The sequence below is a fragment of the Schistocerca serialis genome, chromosome 5 (assembly GCF_023864345.2).
Source record: "Schistocerca serialis cubense isolate TAMUIC-IGC-003099 chromosome 5, iqSchSeri2.2, whole genome shotgun sequence".
Classification (NCBI taxonomy): Eukaryota; Metazoa; Arthropoda; class Insecta; order Orthoptera; family Acrididae; genus Schistocerca; species Schistocerca serialis.
In genome coordinates, this window is record NC_064642.1 from 609035438 (window position 1) to 609051458 (window position 16021).

The 16021-nt window shown below is 41.8% G+C and overlaps 1 protein-coding gene across 3 annotated transcripts in view; it reads right to left on the bottom strand.

Annotated features, from left to right (window-relative positions):
• LOC126480837 (endoplasmic reticulum-Golgi intermediate compartment protein 3) overlaps nt 1–8497 on the bottom strand; it is a 96559-nt gene extending 88062 nt beyond the window's left edge. For 2 of the 3 annotated variants that reach the window (XM_050104182.1, XM_050104181.1), the window contains exon 1: nt 8322–8497. In XM_050104182.1, the coding sequence (XP_049960139.1) occupies nt 8322–8418 (97 nt within the window). In that variant the 5' untranslated portion in view covers nt 8419–8497. Of the gene's footprint in view, nt 1–7938; nt 8173–8321 lie in introns of those variants that run through there. The other variant, XM_050104183.1, reaches the window with a different exon arrangement.
• Nucleotides 8498–16021: the final 7524 nt, after the last annotated feature.

A 16021-nucleotide genomic window follows, 5' to 3' on the forward strand; every position in this document is an offset into this window, starting at 1 on the left:
TCTTCCTTCTTATAAGCCGGGCAATCCGGTGAACATGGAGAATGACTGCCATGACAATTAACACACACAGGAGGGGGAACACAAGAACTCCCCACATAGAGTGGACGTCCACAGTCACCACAAAGAGGGGTCTGCGAACAGGGGGAAGACGTGTCCAAAACACAAGAACTTAAAACGTCTCATACATGGTGGGATGTACAGCTTCACAACACATCGTTAAACCCTAATCTTGACCTTCTCAAGTATCAATGCGATTGTCCTTCAGGCCCTTCTGAACATGCCAAACAAAGTGAACACCCCACCATCATAGATTGTTCCTAAATTCCTCATCAGTTTGAAGGATGAGGTCCCTGTGGAAAATTACACCTTGAACCAGAATCGAAGACTGGTGGGGGGTTATGGACACAGGAATTGTGCCAATATGGTCACAGGCACTGCAGACTAAAGCAGTTTTGAACAACAATGAACCCGACCACATCTCGCTCAGAGTGTCCACTTCGCCAAATTTGTCTTCAATGTGTTCAACAAAAAATAAAGGTTTGGTATTGGTGAAAGTATCCCCATCAGTCCTGGTGCAAACCAGATAGTGGGGGAAAGGTTCCACCCCTAGCCGATAAGCCTGACCCTCCTCCCAGGGATAGCCACGGAAGGGAAGGCTGAAGGAGCAGAAGAAGCAGCACTAAAAGTATCATTTCCATTCAGAGAGATGGCTGTAGAAGAACGGCCAGAGTTTTGAACCCGTATGCATTTCATTTGCACAGCGTCTGCCCTGATACCACGCATTCCGATCAGGGGCTCTCCCCACGGGCGCCACTCAGCCACAACAAGGGCCATCTGCCACGGCGGCCAATGCTGGGAGCTCCGATGCTCCGGGATGACAAGCAGCCACTCCTAGGCTTACATGAGGAGGTCATAGCTCAGGTATCAGAATCAGAAGTGTGGTCCCTGTGTTTTCAGGGGGCTCAACCAAAAGGGTACATAGCGACCCCACCACACGGGCTGGCTACCATGCTGGCTATGTACCCTAGCATCAGACAACGACATGAAGGAAAAGATGGAAGGAACTACAAGGGCATAAGCCAGAGACACTAGGTAAAGTGCTCTTCCCCTAATGGCTCATACTACAGAACAGGAATTTAGTAATGGAGGTCAAACCCCAGAGGGGGGCCAGAGAAGGCCAAAATGATGAGGTAAATACACAACAAAACCAAATTGCAAAGCCAACATAACCAGGAGGATAGCGGGGCCAACATAAACTAGGACACCAAGAGAGGGAGAGGAGAGTGCAGAGGGGAAGGAGCAAGGACAGGAAAGGAAAGGAGGGGAAGGGAAAGAAAATACAGCCTGGGAAAGAAGGAAGGGTGTAATAGCTTGGGGCTCTGTGCTCGCCACGCATATACTCACGAAAGGAATGTGAGGCCCCTGGGAGACAAATACCTGAAGATCTGTAGAATGTGCAGCAGAAGAGGCATTATCAATAACAATCCATTGCATGTTTCATTAATGATTCAACTTCTCCAAGCTTATCTTCAATACACTCCACAACAAATAATGGCTTTGCCACAGTAAAAGTATCCTCATCAGTTAAAGTATGCAGTAAGTACTGAATAAACTGTTTCAGTCCTAGATGTCTGGCTTGTACCTCTTCCCATAGGGTAGCCAGAGTAGGAAAAGTAGAAGATTTCTAACTGTCCATGTTCAGGTTTCAATTCCTGGAAGGCAACTGCCAGGAGTCCTGATACCTCAAGAAGACAGGCATTTATTCCTTGGTACGCATGGTGAGTTAGTAGCTCAGGCACCAGCAATATGATCCCTGTATCGTCAGGGGGCTCAACCAAAAGGGTACATGGCAATCCCACAATGACAGATGGGCGACCACATTGGCTTTGGAGCACTAATAAGAACATAAGCCGACAATCTTTAACACTGCATGCAATTGGTGCTAAAAAGAGGATTGCAAATACTTCAGCCAAAAGGCAGTGAATGAAAGAATATTTTAAGAATGGAAGGCAGAACCTAAGGAATAGATGGACTGACATCAAAGGCTGCCACCATGAGAAAGAGAGTCTAAGGTTGAGCATCCAGCACACGATCAATTCAGCCACGTAAGGCTGTACACGATCAGCTAACAGACGGATCCCAAAGGAATGGGATTGGTCGGACACAGTCAGACACAGGTGCTGCATAAGAGCATTTGTAGCTGTTTGGGTCTGTGTGTATTCTGTACTTCATTATCACCTATGGACATAGAAAAGTCTTGTGAATGAGAACAGGCCAAAATGTTAACTCAAATGAAACAATCAGCAGGCCTTATGCCGACTGGACACTTTTTTCTTTTGAGACCATTAAATGTGTATACAACTTACCTCAATGTTAAAGCCAAACATTCCTCAGATTGTATAGTTTCCCTGAAATTTGACAATTTCGTAATTGCATGATGGTTAACTGTAAGTATATAGTGAAATGTTTCTACGTTTATTCCATAGTGAATAAAAATTTTCCCGAGTCTCTCTTCAGTTCTTCATGTAAGTGATGAAATTCTCCCAATCTGCTTCGTCTTTGTAGTATAGGTCCAATTCAGATATCCCTTCGGTTTAGTTCAGTTCTTTGCCTCGTGAGGTATACATCTACTAGAAGGTACAAATCACTTTCCCCTGCCCAATCAAGCAGTTCAGTTATCCCCCAGGGTTCAAATGCTCAGCGAATGACTGGCTGCCACTAATGTTACTCGGATGCAGTAAATGAGCTTCAGCAGTTGGCCATTGTTGTATTATGATACAGACAATCTGTCTGTGGGATTAATACAGCCCCAGTGGATATCCAGGCTAATCCATATGCTTGGATCTCTGTTAGCAGTCTGCAGTGGGGCACTGTGTCTCTTGTATCTTTCTTCAGACAACTGCAACTTCACACCTGTGCTTCTGTCATGGATCCTTCTAAATTTAATACTTTCCTTCAGAAAATATCTGCATCTTCCACTTTTATGTTGTGTATTCCTAAATCTTCTTTAAGTTCTCTGATCCCAATTGCTTTTATTTTCTCAGTGGGACTTGAAGATTGTTTTTACAGCCTGTTCTCTTTAATCCTACATAGAGGTACCAAAAATCATATTTTCGTTGTTGTTTCTGTACTTTGTTTTAGTTAATCATATTATTGTTGTGGTCTTCAGTCTTGAAGACTGGTTTGTTGCAATTCTCTACACTAGACTATCCTACACAAGCCTCTTCACATTTGCATAACTACTGTAACTTACATCCATTTGAACCTGCTCACTGTATTCAAGCCTTGGTCTACCCCTACAATCTTTATGCCCCACACTTCCTTCCATTTCCAGACTGATCATTCCTTGATGCGTCACAATGTGTACTATCAACAGATCCTTTCTTTTAGTCAAGTTGTGCCGTATTTCCTTTTTTCTCAGTTCAGTTCAGTTCCTTCTCATTAGTTACTTGATCTATCCATCTAATTGTCAACATTCTTCTTTAGCACCTCATTTCCAAAAATTTTTGTACTCACTTTTCACTTCCGTACGATACTACAGTCAATACAAACACAGGGTGATAATTATTGAACAATATGAAATAAAATTGTCATAACCTCTGCATGGTTTGTGTTAGGATGCTCAAACTGCACAGTTGGTTGTAGGGCATGATGGGAATTAGTACACGTGTATGATTTGCTTTAGTGACGAAGCCCACTTTCATTTGGATGGGTTCATCAATAAGCAAAATTGATGCATTTGAGGCACTGAGAATCCGCATTTTGTGATCAAGAAGTATCTTCGCCCTCAATGGGTGACGCTGTGGTGAGCAATGTCCAGACACAGAACAATTGGTGTGATATTCCTTGATGGCACAGTGACTACCTAACGGTATGTGAAGGTTTTGGAAAATGATTTCATCCCCATTATCGAAAGTGACCCTGATTTCGACAAGATGTAGTTCATGAAAGATGGAGCTCAACCACATAGAAACAGGATAGTATTTCATGTCCTGGAGGAGCAGTTCGGGGACTGCATTCTGGCTCTGGAGTACTCAGAGTCCACTGGCACGGGCCTTGATTGGCCGCCATATTCTCCAGATATCAACACATGCGACTCCTTTTTGCAGAGCTGTATTAAAGACAAGATGTACAGCAATAACCCCAAAACCACTGCTGAGCTGAAAACAGCCATTCAGGAGGTTACGACGGCATCAATGTTCCGACACTTCAGCAGGTTGTGCAGAAGTTCACTACTCATCTGTGCCACATCATCGTCAATAATGGTAGGCACATCAAACATGTCGTAACCTAAATCCGAATATCTGTAGTGATGTTTACATGTTGAATAAAGTGTGTGCACACCGTAGTTTGTAACTAATTTACATTTTTTTATCCATATAGTTCAATAATTGTCACCCTGTACCTTCAGAAATGATTTCCTAATGATTACATTTCTATTAAACATTAAAAAATTCCTCTTTTCAGAAATGATTTTCATTGCTATTGCCAATCTACATTTTATATCCTCTCTACTTCAACGAACGTAAGTTACTTTGTTGTTTAAACAATGAAACTCAACTGTCACTTTTAGTTTCTGATTTCCTAATCTAATATCAGCATCACCTGATTTAATTTGACTACATTTCATTATCCTTGATTTACTTTTTTTGATTTTCATCATATGTTTCCAAGACAATATCCATTCCATTTAACTGTTCTTGAAAGTCCTTTGCCATCTCTAACAGACTTGCAATGTCATTGGTAAACTTTATAAAGTTTTTTTTTTTCTTTTCCCTGAACTATAATTCCTATTCCAAATTTCTCCTTGGTTGCTCAATGCACAGATTGAGTAACCTGAGGGAGAGCTACAACCCCATCTCACTCCCTTTTCAATGCTGCTTCCTTTCATGCCCTTACACTATTGTAACTACAATCTTACTCCTGTACAACTAGAAGATAACTTTTTGCTCCCTGCATTTTACTCCTGCCACCTTCATGGATGTAAAGAGTGTATTCCAGCCAACACTGTCCACAGCTTTATTTAAATCTACAAATGTTATAAGCGTAGGCTTGCCTTTTTTGTCAATCTTCTACGATAAGACATAGAGCCAGAATAGCCTTTCATGTTCTTAAATTTCTCTGGAACCCAAACTGATCTTACCTGAGGTCAATTTCTGCTAGTTTTGCCATTCTTCCACCAATAATCCATGTCAGTACTTTGCAACCATGACTTACTAAACACATTTTTTGGTAATATTCACCCATGTCAGCACATATGTTCATTGGAATAGGAATGCTTCTTAACTTCCAGTATTCTGTGCTGCTTATTACACCTTAAATTCTCCTCATAAATCTTCTCTCTAATATTTTCTATTTCTCCAACATATAACTCAGCACTATGCATTCCAGTTTCAATATAGTATTATTCTTATTGTGCTGTAGTTTTGACTGCACCACAACTAACAAATTTTCAACGGTGCCTAGCTGGTCTTGTAAACTGTTTTCTAATTTTTGTTTCAAAGTTATTGCATGTATGTAAACAGAAACAATAGTTTGAAGAAAATATTTTGTGATCTTTCCTACATGATTCTGTGCAATTCACATTTAAGTGCTTGGCAGAGGATTCATAGAACTGCTTTCAGACTATTTCTTGACCATTCAATATCAAATACATTAGCACATGGGAAAAATGAAACCTAAGTCTTTCCCTGTGAGATGTGATCTCTCTCATATTATTAACATTACGTTCTTTTATCCTACGTAGATGAGAATCACTAAATTTTTTCGCATTCAGAGGAGAAAGTTGATGATTGGAATTTCATGAAAAGATCTTGCTGCAACAAATATCATTTTGTTTTAATGATGGCCATTCCAAATGGAAATTAAAGAAACTGCCAAATTATGTTAGCCACTTAGAAACTTACAAATAAGAAAACTGGTTGTCATTGGAGGAGGAGGGTAGTGTTTAACGTCCCGTCGACAACGAGGTCATTAGAGACGGAGCGCAAGCTCGGGTTAGGAAAGGATGGGGAAGGAAATCGGCCGTGCCCTTTCAAAGGAACCATCCCGGCATTTGCCTGAAACGATTTAGGGAAATCACGGAAAACCTAAATCAGGACGGCTGGAGACGGGATTGAACCGTCGTCCTCCCGAATGCGAGTCCAGTGTGCTAACCACTGCGCCACCTCACTCGGTTGTTGTCATTGGATTTGTGGCACAGATATGAGTAGTTCCACAGCATCTGTAAGTGCTAAATGTACAGCCAAATTTGGTCGAAGTATTTAATTTCAATGTTGGTGCGAGTTCGTGAGTATTGTACTGAATTAACTGTAAACACCACCAAAAACTGATTCATTAATTACAAGCTACAGTTCATTCTGTGATTGAAGGACTACTGCACAATGAGTGATGATTTTGTTGGAAAAGGGCTGATGTGGGAGGGCAAGATTTAATTTCCCAACAGAAGACAAGGGTAAGATGTGATGGTGCTGCTCCAGGGAGACATTCTGAAGGAAAGACAGAAGGAAGATTAGCATTTTACACACCACTGATGAAGACAAAAGCCAAGATCAGACTGGGGAAGGAAATCTTCCGTGCCAATTGAAAGAAATCATTCAATCAATCATGAATAATTTATGAAAAAAGATATTATTGAGTTACAAAGCAGGAATTGCTTCCCATATCATTCAGAGGCCACGGCAAGCTCGTTTAGTTACTACAGCTACTTCATATATTTGTTACGATTTTAACGTACGATCTTAGAAATTCCAGTCTCCATATGCCTTACACAATAGAAATTTCTCTTTAAAGATTTCTGCAGGAGACTCCCAATGAGTTGCTGAGTCTATGCCATGTCAAGTTGTTGCACTACACCGAGCAAACGGAGGTATCCCACAACTATTATCACCTTAGTGTATTTTTTTTTTCCTATTGTCTTAGGAAGAGAAGACATTTCTGGTATCTCTTACTTAGCAAGGTACTTTAATCCCTGTTTACAACTTCACTATAAGAAGCCTATACAATTCAGCAAGTAACTACAGTTACTGTAGGTTTTTGTGTTTTAATATTTGTACCGAGGTATTTCCGCACTCCGCAGCAAAACACACAAAGAATATGTGATACTGTTTGTAATAAAGCATACTTGAAGGCATGAGTTTTAAATGAGAAACCATTCTAAATAATGTACATGTATGTGAAGTAAGTTTACAATAACTCTAACCTAAGTGTGTATTTTGTCAACAGTAAACAGCTATTAAATTCGTAATCTGTCTTGATAAGTGCACATCCCGTAAAGCAAGTGTAAACAAGTGACTATAATTTTAAACTATGCGGTTTTCCTTCTCATATAATTAAAAGATTTAAGGTTCAGATTCATGCCAAATAACATCCTAAACCACATGAAACACTGCTGCAGCAGGATGAAGCATTACACATCATTAAATCACCATAGCACTTGCAAAAACAGACAAATGATAAAGTTTTAATCACAAGTATTTGTTGTGAAGAGTAGCAAATTGGATAAACTGCAGTTTTGTCCAAACCCATTGCCCCAATGACGTATAATAGGCAGATCAAGTAAAATCTTAGACGCTACCTCATCAACTCACTACTATTTCACTTTGGATCTAACCCAGACTTCCGTTTACTCTGTAGATCAGTATGTAAACACAATTAAGATAACGCATTCACATTTTCAGTGTTCGCAAACTCTCAATGAAATTGTTATCGTATAATTTAATCTGTATCTTAGGGTACAACACAAATTAGTCTTACACCACACTCTATATACCAAAAAATTGTAGATATATAAAAGAATATTGTCAGTGTTCTGACCTCTTGTTATTCGCGCATGTAAGATGTCAACGACACATAATCCTACATTAAGGGTCAAGGTCAAGTTCTGGTATCGGCAAGTTCAGTCGAAGATAAAAGGGAGAGGAGTACTCGGCATCTCACCTTGTTATCTTCTGGTACGATGGCATGTATCATAGTTACTGTGATTATCCATCAAATACGATCGTTAAACTCCGTAACACACTCGTATAAGTGAAATACGTTTATTTGGGCGATCGGTAGTTTCACTGCTATCAATTACGAATGATGGTAATTTACAGATATACTTAACGCTTCATAGCATGTCACGGACGCTCACCCGGCTTTAGGATTTTCTCATTTGTATGTTGCCTGCAGATGTCAACTGCCTTCTCGGCTGTTATACATTAACAATAAAAAGGATTTATATTATGCTATACTTGTGCAGCAATCAAGGGATTTCCAATTAAATTACACGCGTAATGCCTGTAGCCGACGTCAAACGCGGTGGCGGAATGATGAAGTACCTGTTGCGCCTCCAAATGTTTTGATCCTAAAATCATCCAAAGTTTTGGGGTATGCATCGAATTTTCGTAACGTACTAACTATATCAGCCGAGCTCATTTTCAAACAATATTACAAATATAAACAAAACTTTCAACCACAGTTACACAATCTTTGGTCAGAACGTAAACTATAAACATATCCTTGAAAAACAATTTCTTCGACAGGAAATAATCGAAATAATAAATCAACCATATCGAAACATATCAAACCGTGGTCAATGGAATATCAGTACATAGATTGCTGCTAAGAAACAATACAAGCAGAATAGCTTTGCACTTTTCTTCTGCCGTGTTTTTAGTAATTTGTAAACGCTTATACAGTCTGTGGGAGTCGCCAGCAGAACATCCGTAGAGGCACAGTGAAGGATAGCATTATTCTGTGGCGGCTCTCACAAGGGATAGATTGTTTATTCTTTGATTATATATAATAGTTTGTTGTTATTGATTCAATGATAATATGACCTTTTTGTTGCAATAAAAAAATATTATAGCCTAACTACTTCGTGAGTCTTTCTGAAGATTGTAATAAGTAGTACGTGGCTAAAGTGGTGACGCCGACGTGATGAATTTCGTTGTAAACGAACAAATGCAGCCCAGTTCAATTTCGTCTACCAGAAGGTCGGCGAGTCCGCGTTGCACACAGAGTGTTACGGATCGGCGCGACATTTTGCTAAAGAACATTGAGGAATTACGACATTGAAGAACAAGAAAACGCTGTGTTGAATTTTTCTGCGCCATCAAGAAACGGCTTTTAGACAAGAACAGTAGCAAGATAAAATTACGCCCACCGCAGTTCATACCTGATAAACATGAACTGTGGCTTGCAATGCTTGATCTGACTTTCCAGCATCATGGAATTGTAAACGAAGAGACAAAATTTATGATCGCCGTTAGTGCGCTTGACAATAAAACAGCAACGATCAGCGCAGATATAATACTTCAGCCGCCCGCCACGTTTTAAGCAGTTACTCATTGAGCGACTACGTCGGCCGGTGGAACAACGTATCCAGCAAGTATTGCACGGTGAAAAGAGAGGAGATAAGTCACCTTCGGAATTTTGGCGGCACCTGCGAAGTTTAGTCAACGACACCGAGTTGCCAGATACGACACTGCAACATGTATGGCGTGTACAGTTGCCAGAACGGCTGTGGCGCTCTCAGACGCACAAGATATCTCGTCGTTGATCTCATTAGCCGACAAGGTCTACACCTCGTTAGACGCAGCGCATACGTCGATGGTGATGTTCGGACACAACAGTACAGACTCACAGGAAACGACGGCGATACAACGACGCCAACAGCCGGACGTTTCTCAACAACTGGATGACCTGCGAAAACAAGTTGACGGATTGAAGCAGCAGATATCGACGTTGCTCGGAGGCAAGACAGGCACAAACAAGAAGAGCAAGGAAGATGACATTGTGTCTAAGGAGCGTATCTGCTGGTACCATCGACGATTCGGAAGCGAGGCGACGCGCTGCACATCACCCTGCAATCACGCAAATGGCGACAGCGGTCGGAGTTAGGGGGTCTAGTTTAGCAGGGGATAGAACCCGTCGGCTTTGACCAATGACGTTAGAATTGGCCAGAGAACATCTATTACAAAGATGAAAGAGCTGAGAAGAATGTTCAGAAACAAAGGAATGCAAGGGAGAAAAACTGTACTTCACATATATAAAGGCGAGTAGTATTTTCGCGTTAAAGATATCGCGTGTTTGTATCTTAGTATTCTTTCGCAAAATACAATGGAAATAAATGAATGAAATATATTACTAGCAAAGAATACATCACGTTACATGTATGTCAGTTGTATCTCGAAACTCTTTCGAACAGTATTGGCTTAAGTGCAGTGCGGGATACAAGTTTAGTGTACGTCGATTTCTTAGTTTTAACTAGCATTGCTGTCCTGTTGTTCACTTGAACTATGTGTACCCTGCTTCACTAAACCGTAAATGAAACACCAGATACAAATTAAAAGTTCATTTGAATTGTGTTGCTTAAGTACAGTACGGAATACGAGTTTGTCGTAAGTAGATTTCTTCGTTTTCACTAGCATTACTGTCCTGTTCTTCACTTGAACGATGTATCCTCGGCTTCAGTAAACTCTAATTGGAACACGGGATACAAATTGTAGATGTGTTGTTTATTTCGTCTCCGCTATTACTAACAGTCTTTGCTTACGTACATATCAGTACTACAGATGACACAAGGACCTACGTATGTAATATATGTATACCAGACTATGTAGCTATACGCAACATTTGTATCTTGCTCGCCAAGTGATATATATAGTGTCAGTGTAAAGGCGAAGTGAAGAACGGGATACAAATTTTAGTTGTGTCGGGGGTTTCGCCTTTGATGTAGCAAGTACACATTCTAAAATGTCGTACTGATGTTAGCGCTGGGAAACGAAAGAAGATTGACATCTGAGAAATTTCCATTACATACTTCACTACACGAAAATACACATATTAGTGGAATAAAACTGCTGCACCTCCATACAAATAAGTCATGAGTACGGCGACTTGATACACTGGTGAGGCACATATGTTCGCCACACTCACGACATCGGACGTATTCAGCAATAAGACCACACATTTGCAAGAAACAAATTGTGGTCAACATGTCTTCGCCCATAGCTTCTCTTAAATCATCAAGTCTTATTGCAACACATAAATCCATTACTATAAACGAAAATAAGACACTAAAAATTGTTCTACAATAACAAACTAATACTCCAAATTACCTAAATATCATTACGAATAATATTAAGTACTGTTTGAATAAGAAACAACCAATTAATTTAATTAAATCACACGATAAATAATTTAAGGAATACCAAGCGATCGCTTTTAGATTCACATTCAATTACTTTAATGTACAATGAAAGCGCTTATCCGGAACACAGAAGTATTATTATGTATTCCTTGAAGTGAAGACATTACTATCTATGACTAATGTATGACGTCATTGGTCAAAGCCGACGGGTTGTATCCCCTGCTTCACTAGACCCGAGTTAGGCGCCGCCGGTCGCGAGTTCGAGCACCAGCGGTTACTGTTAAGAGGTGAGATCGACGAGGGGTAGATACGGGCGAGTAACCTTTCTTCTTTACCTTAACTGTCCCATCGGCTGTTGGTTACAGACGTTAAGTCCGGCCGTGCTTACGTAGTCGACTCAGGTTCGGACGTTAGTGCATTGCCTGTTAGAAACTGTGATGTGAAGCTCCCTCCATCTCAGTCGAAACTCACAGCAGCAAACCAGACGTCGATAGCGACTTATGGAAAACGTCAGATAGAGGTAGACCTTGGGTTCCATGAAAGTTTATCATGGACTTTCGTAATTGCCGATGTGACAGACGCAATATTGGGTGCAGAGTTCTCGTTTCACTGTGCACTTGAGGTATCTATTAGCTCAGTGAGCATTCGACAGAGGACACAGTGCATCAGAGGCACCCTAGGACGAAGCCCTATGTCCACATCTGATTGCAGGCAAGTAGCAAATTGCGAATCCATGTCTGTTGGGCACACAATAAAGCACAATACGATACATCACATCAGGACTACACCCGGTCAACCAGTGTCTCAACGCCCACGCCGGTTAGCTCCGGATCGTTTTGCTGCAGCGAAGGCATAGTTTGAAGAATTATTACTCCCGGGAATCGTCCATAGATCCGACAGTCCGTGGTCATCGCCACTTCACCTCGTAAAGAATAAATATGGGACTTGGAGACCATGCGGAGATTACAGGGCACTAAATACTCGTACCATCTCCGATCATTATCTGATACCACATATCAGGGATTTTACGCACGCACTTGCAGGCACGACCATTTTTAGTGTCATTGATTGCAAAAAAGCGTATCACCAGATACCGGTCGCACCTGCTGATATACCGAAGACGGCTGTCACGACGCCATTCGGTTTATTCGAATCCCTCTGTATGCCGTTCGGGTTAAAAAATGCGGCACAAACTTGGCAGCGTTTCATTGACGAAGTCCTCAAAGGTTTACCATATTGCTTCGTGTACCTTGACGACATCTTAGTTTTTTCGTTGTCTGAGGAATTGCACGAACTACATCTAAGGACTGTTCACCAACGTATTGAGGCATATGGCGTTTCGGTCAATGACTCAAAGTGTTTACTTCGACGACGTCAGGTGCCATTCTTGGGCTACTCAGTGACAGCAGCCGGTATCAGCCCACTGCAAGACAAACTCGACCTTATCAAAGAGATGACCCGCCCCTTCTACTATCGCCAACTAAGCCGGTTTCTTGGAGCAGTTAACTTGTACAGACAACATCTGCCTAATGCGGCGGCAATTCAAGCACCTTTGACGTCAGCACTAGTCGGCAAGGATGCTGTAGGCAAACGACCTTCACTGTGGGCATCAGAGATGCAGATAGCATTCGAAAAGATCAAAACCTGTCTATGTCAGGCAATAATGTTGGCACATCCGATTCCTCAAGCTCGGCTGGCAATTGTTGTGGATGCAAGCCAGCAGGCTATAGGTGCAGCTCTACACCAGAAGGTGGGAAACAATTGGCAACCCCTAGGTTTCTTCTCCTGCAAGCTTACATCATCACAAGTAAAATGGAGTGCCTATGATAGGGAGCTACTGGCAATTTATGAAGCCATCATACATTTCCGACCGCAAGTAGAAGGCAAACCATTCACTGTTTTCACAGACCACAAGCCAATTACCTTTGCCTTCAGTAAGAACAAGGATGCTTGCTCACCACGAGAATTTAGACAACTCGAATTTATCGCCCAGTTTACGACAGACCTACCACACATAAAAGGAGCTGAGAACGTCATTTCAGATTTCCTGTCTAGGTTGGAAACAATCTCTCAGACTATTGACTACTAGGAAATAGCTACAGCACAGGAAACAGACCAGTAACTTGCTAAATTCTCTCGTGATAGTACGTCCGGGTTACGCTTGCAACAAATATAACCACCAGGTGAACACTTCCGAGTTTGGTGTGACGTATCGCAAGGAAAACCGAGACCGTTCGTACCTGAGAGATTGCGACGACAATTATTTGATAGCATCCATGGACTGGTTCATCCGGGAATAAACGCCAGCGTCAAACTAATGACAGACAGATTCATGTGGCCTGGTATGAATAGAGACTGCTGTAATTGGGCAAAAATGTGCCTACACTGTCAGAGGTCCAAGGTGGGACGACACGTGCACAAAGCAGTAGGAAATTTCCCACTTACCACACAACGTTTCACACATGTGCACCTGGACATCGTGGGACCGCTTTTGCCGTCGGAAGGATACCGTTATCTCCTCACTGCAGTGGACCGCTTCGCCAGATGGGCAGAGGCGATTCAGTTATCGGATATTTCAGCAGAAACGGTGGCACGCGTATTTATTTCATCTTGGATCTCACGTTTCGGCTGCCCTTTACATGTCACCACAGACCAGGGGCGTCAGTTTGAATCGATGTTGTTCTCAGAATTGGCCAGCCCCTGCGGGTTCCAACATCATCACACCACAGCGTACCACCCAGCAAGCAATGGGATGGTGGAATGCTGGCATATAACATTAAAAGCTGCATTAATGTGCCACGCATAATCTTGGATGTCAGCGTTACCACTAGTTTTGTTGGGCCTATGCACAGTATTGAAAACGGATTTAAGGGCATCCATGGCAGAATTGGTTTATGGTGAACCCTTACGACTGCCTGCAGAATTCTTCACTGATACAGAAAGGGCACGACGGACCGAATTGCCGTTTACATTGCAAATGGTACGCGAGCATATGGCCATACTTTGCCCATCTCCTGTCTCGAGACATAGAGCGGTAAATACGTTCGTGCACAAAGATCTACACTCATGTACACATGTGATGCTATGCACGGACGCTGTCAAGTCACTGCTGCAGCCTCCATATTCTGGACCTTAAGGACTGCTCTCACAGGATGAACATACCATGCAGATAGATCTAAATGGAAAGAGTCAAATGGTATCATTTGAACGGCTCAAACATGCACATATGTTACCGACTGAAGAGGACACACAGGTCAGGCACCAAGCGCCACCTTCCGCACCAGTGGACCAGGATGACACCACCTCACCACCACGAGAGGAAGCAGTACCATCACTACCAGCAACAGAAACTGAAGAAGTTCAACCAATGCCTTCAGTACACACAAGAGCTTGGCGTCGGCGAAATATAAATACCCCTGCATTCTCGGAGCTCCGCTCTATTGGAGGGGGGGCTGTGTGGGAGTCACCAGCAGAACATCTGTAGACGCACAGTGAAGGATAGCATTATTCTGTGGTGGCACGCACAAAGGACAGATTGTTTATTCTTTGATTATATATAATAGTTCTGTTGTTATTGATTCAATGTTAATATGAACTTTTCGTTGCAATAAAAAAAAAATTATAGCCTAACTACTTCGTGAGTCTTTCTGAAGATTGTAATAAGTAGTACGTGGCTAAATGTCTAACATTAATCTTTTATAGTCTTATTTCATCGAGACAAAATACACGCAAAGGCTGCTACAAGAGCAAACAGAAATTCCTCTATGGTTGATTCACACTGGCTGTCACGTCACCTCCCATCAAAACATTGTGCAATGCATTTCAAATGGTGGCATCCACACTTGCGAAATATTAACTTTTGTAGTTTTCAAGGCATTGAAACATTGTTGTGTCATTGGATGTGTCTCATTATCTGAGGTCACCGATATATTCAGATTTTCATTAGTACCTGATATGAATTATTGTTGAATCTCAAAGAGCTGTAGCTTAGCCATCTTTAAAATTTTCTGAAACTCCGCCATTTCTTGGAGCATCTCTTGCACAAAGACCATGCAACAACAGCTGTCGAAATTCCTGGCTCTGGGATTTACACATTTCTGGCGACGTTCTCGTTGTCTCTGAACCTAGGCTTGCAGGAACTGTCAACTAGCTGCCCTGGCTGCAACATATCCTGTGCCCTAGGGCCACTAGCGTTCAGCTATAGAAGCAAATTCACTTTTTACCAAAACTGGGCAGCTAATTATCTTGTCTAAATATGTGTGACGGTATAATGACCTATACATACTTCTTAAGGCTTTCAGAGAGAAACTAAGGCTTTTGAACGTAACTTCAGACAGAAAATTTTCTCACAATTCGCCAATTGTCACTCATAGAAGGATGTGCATGCTTATTTGCAGTGCAATCTCTTGGTGAGCTGAAAAATTTGGCCAACTGCGACTAGAAATTGCACACTGAGGGATTCATACTAATGTAATTTCGTGTGTACGAGGTGTGGCTAGAAAAAAACCGGACTAGTACTGGTGAAACAATAAAACGAATGCAATAAGGTTGAAAGTCGCGTGGCCTGTCACGTGACTCTCGCTCCGCCTACTGCTCGAGTTTCATCTGCCTCCTGCACTCAGTCTGCCCGTGGCGTCTGTTTTAAGTAGTTGACGTTTTGTCTGTGCGTCGGAAAATGTTGAGTGTACAGAAAGAACAGTGTGTTAACATCAAATTTTGTTTCAAACTAGGAAAATCTGCAAGTGAAACGTTTGTAATGTTACAACAAGTGTACGGCGATGATTGTTTATCGCGAACACAAGTGTTTGAGTGGTTTAAACGATTTAAAGATGGCCGCGAAGACACCATTGATGACACTCGCACTGGCAGACCATTGTCAGCAAA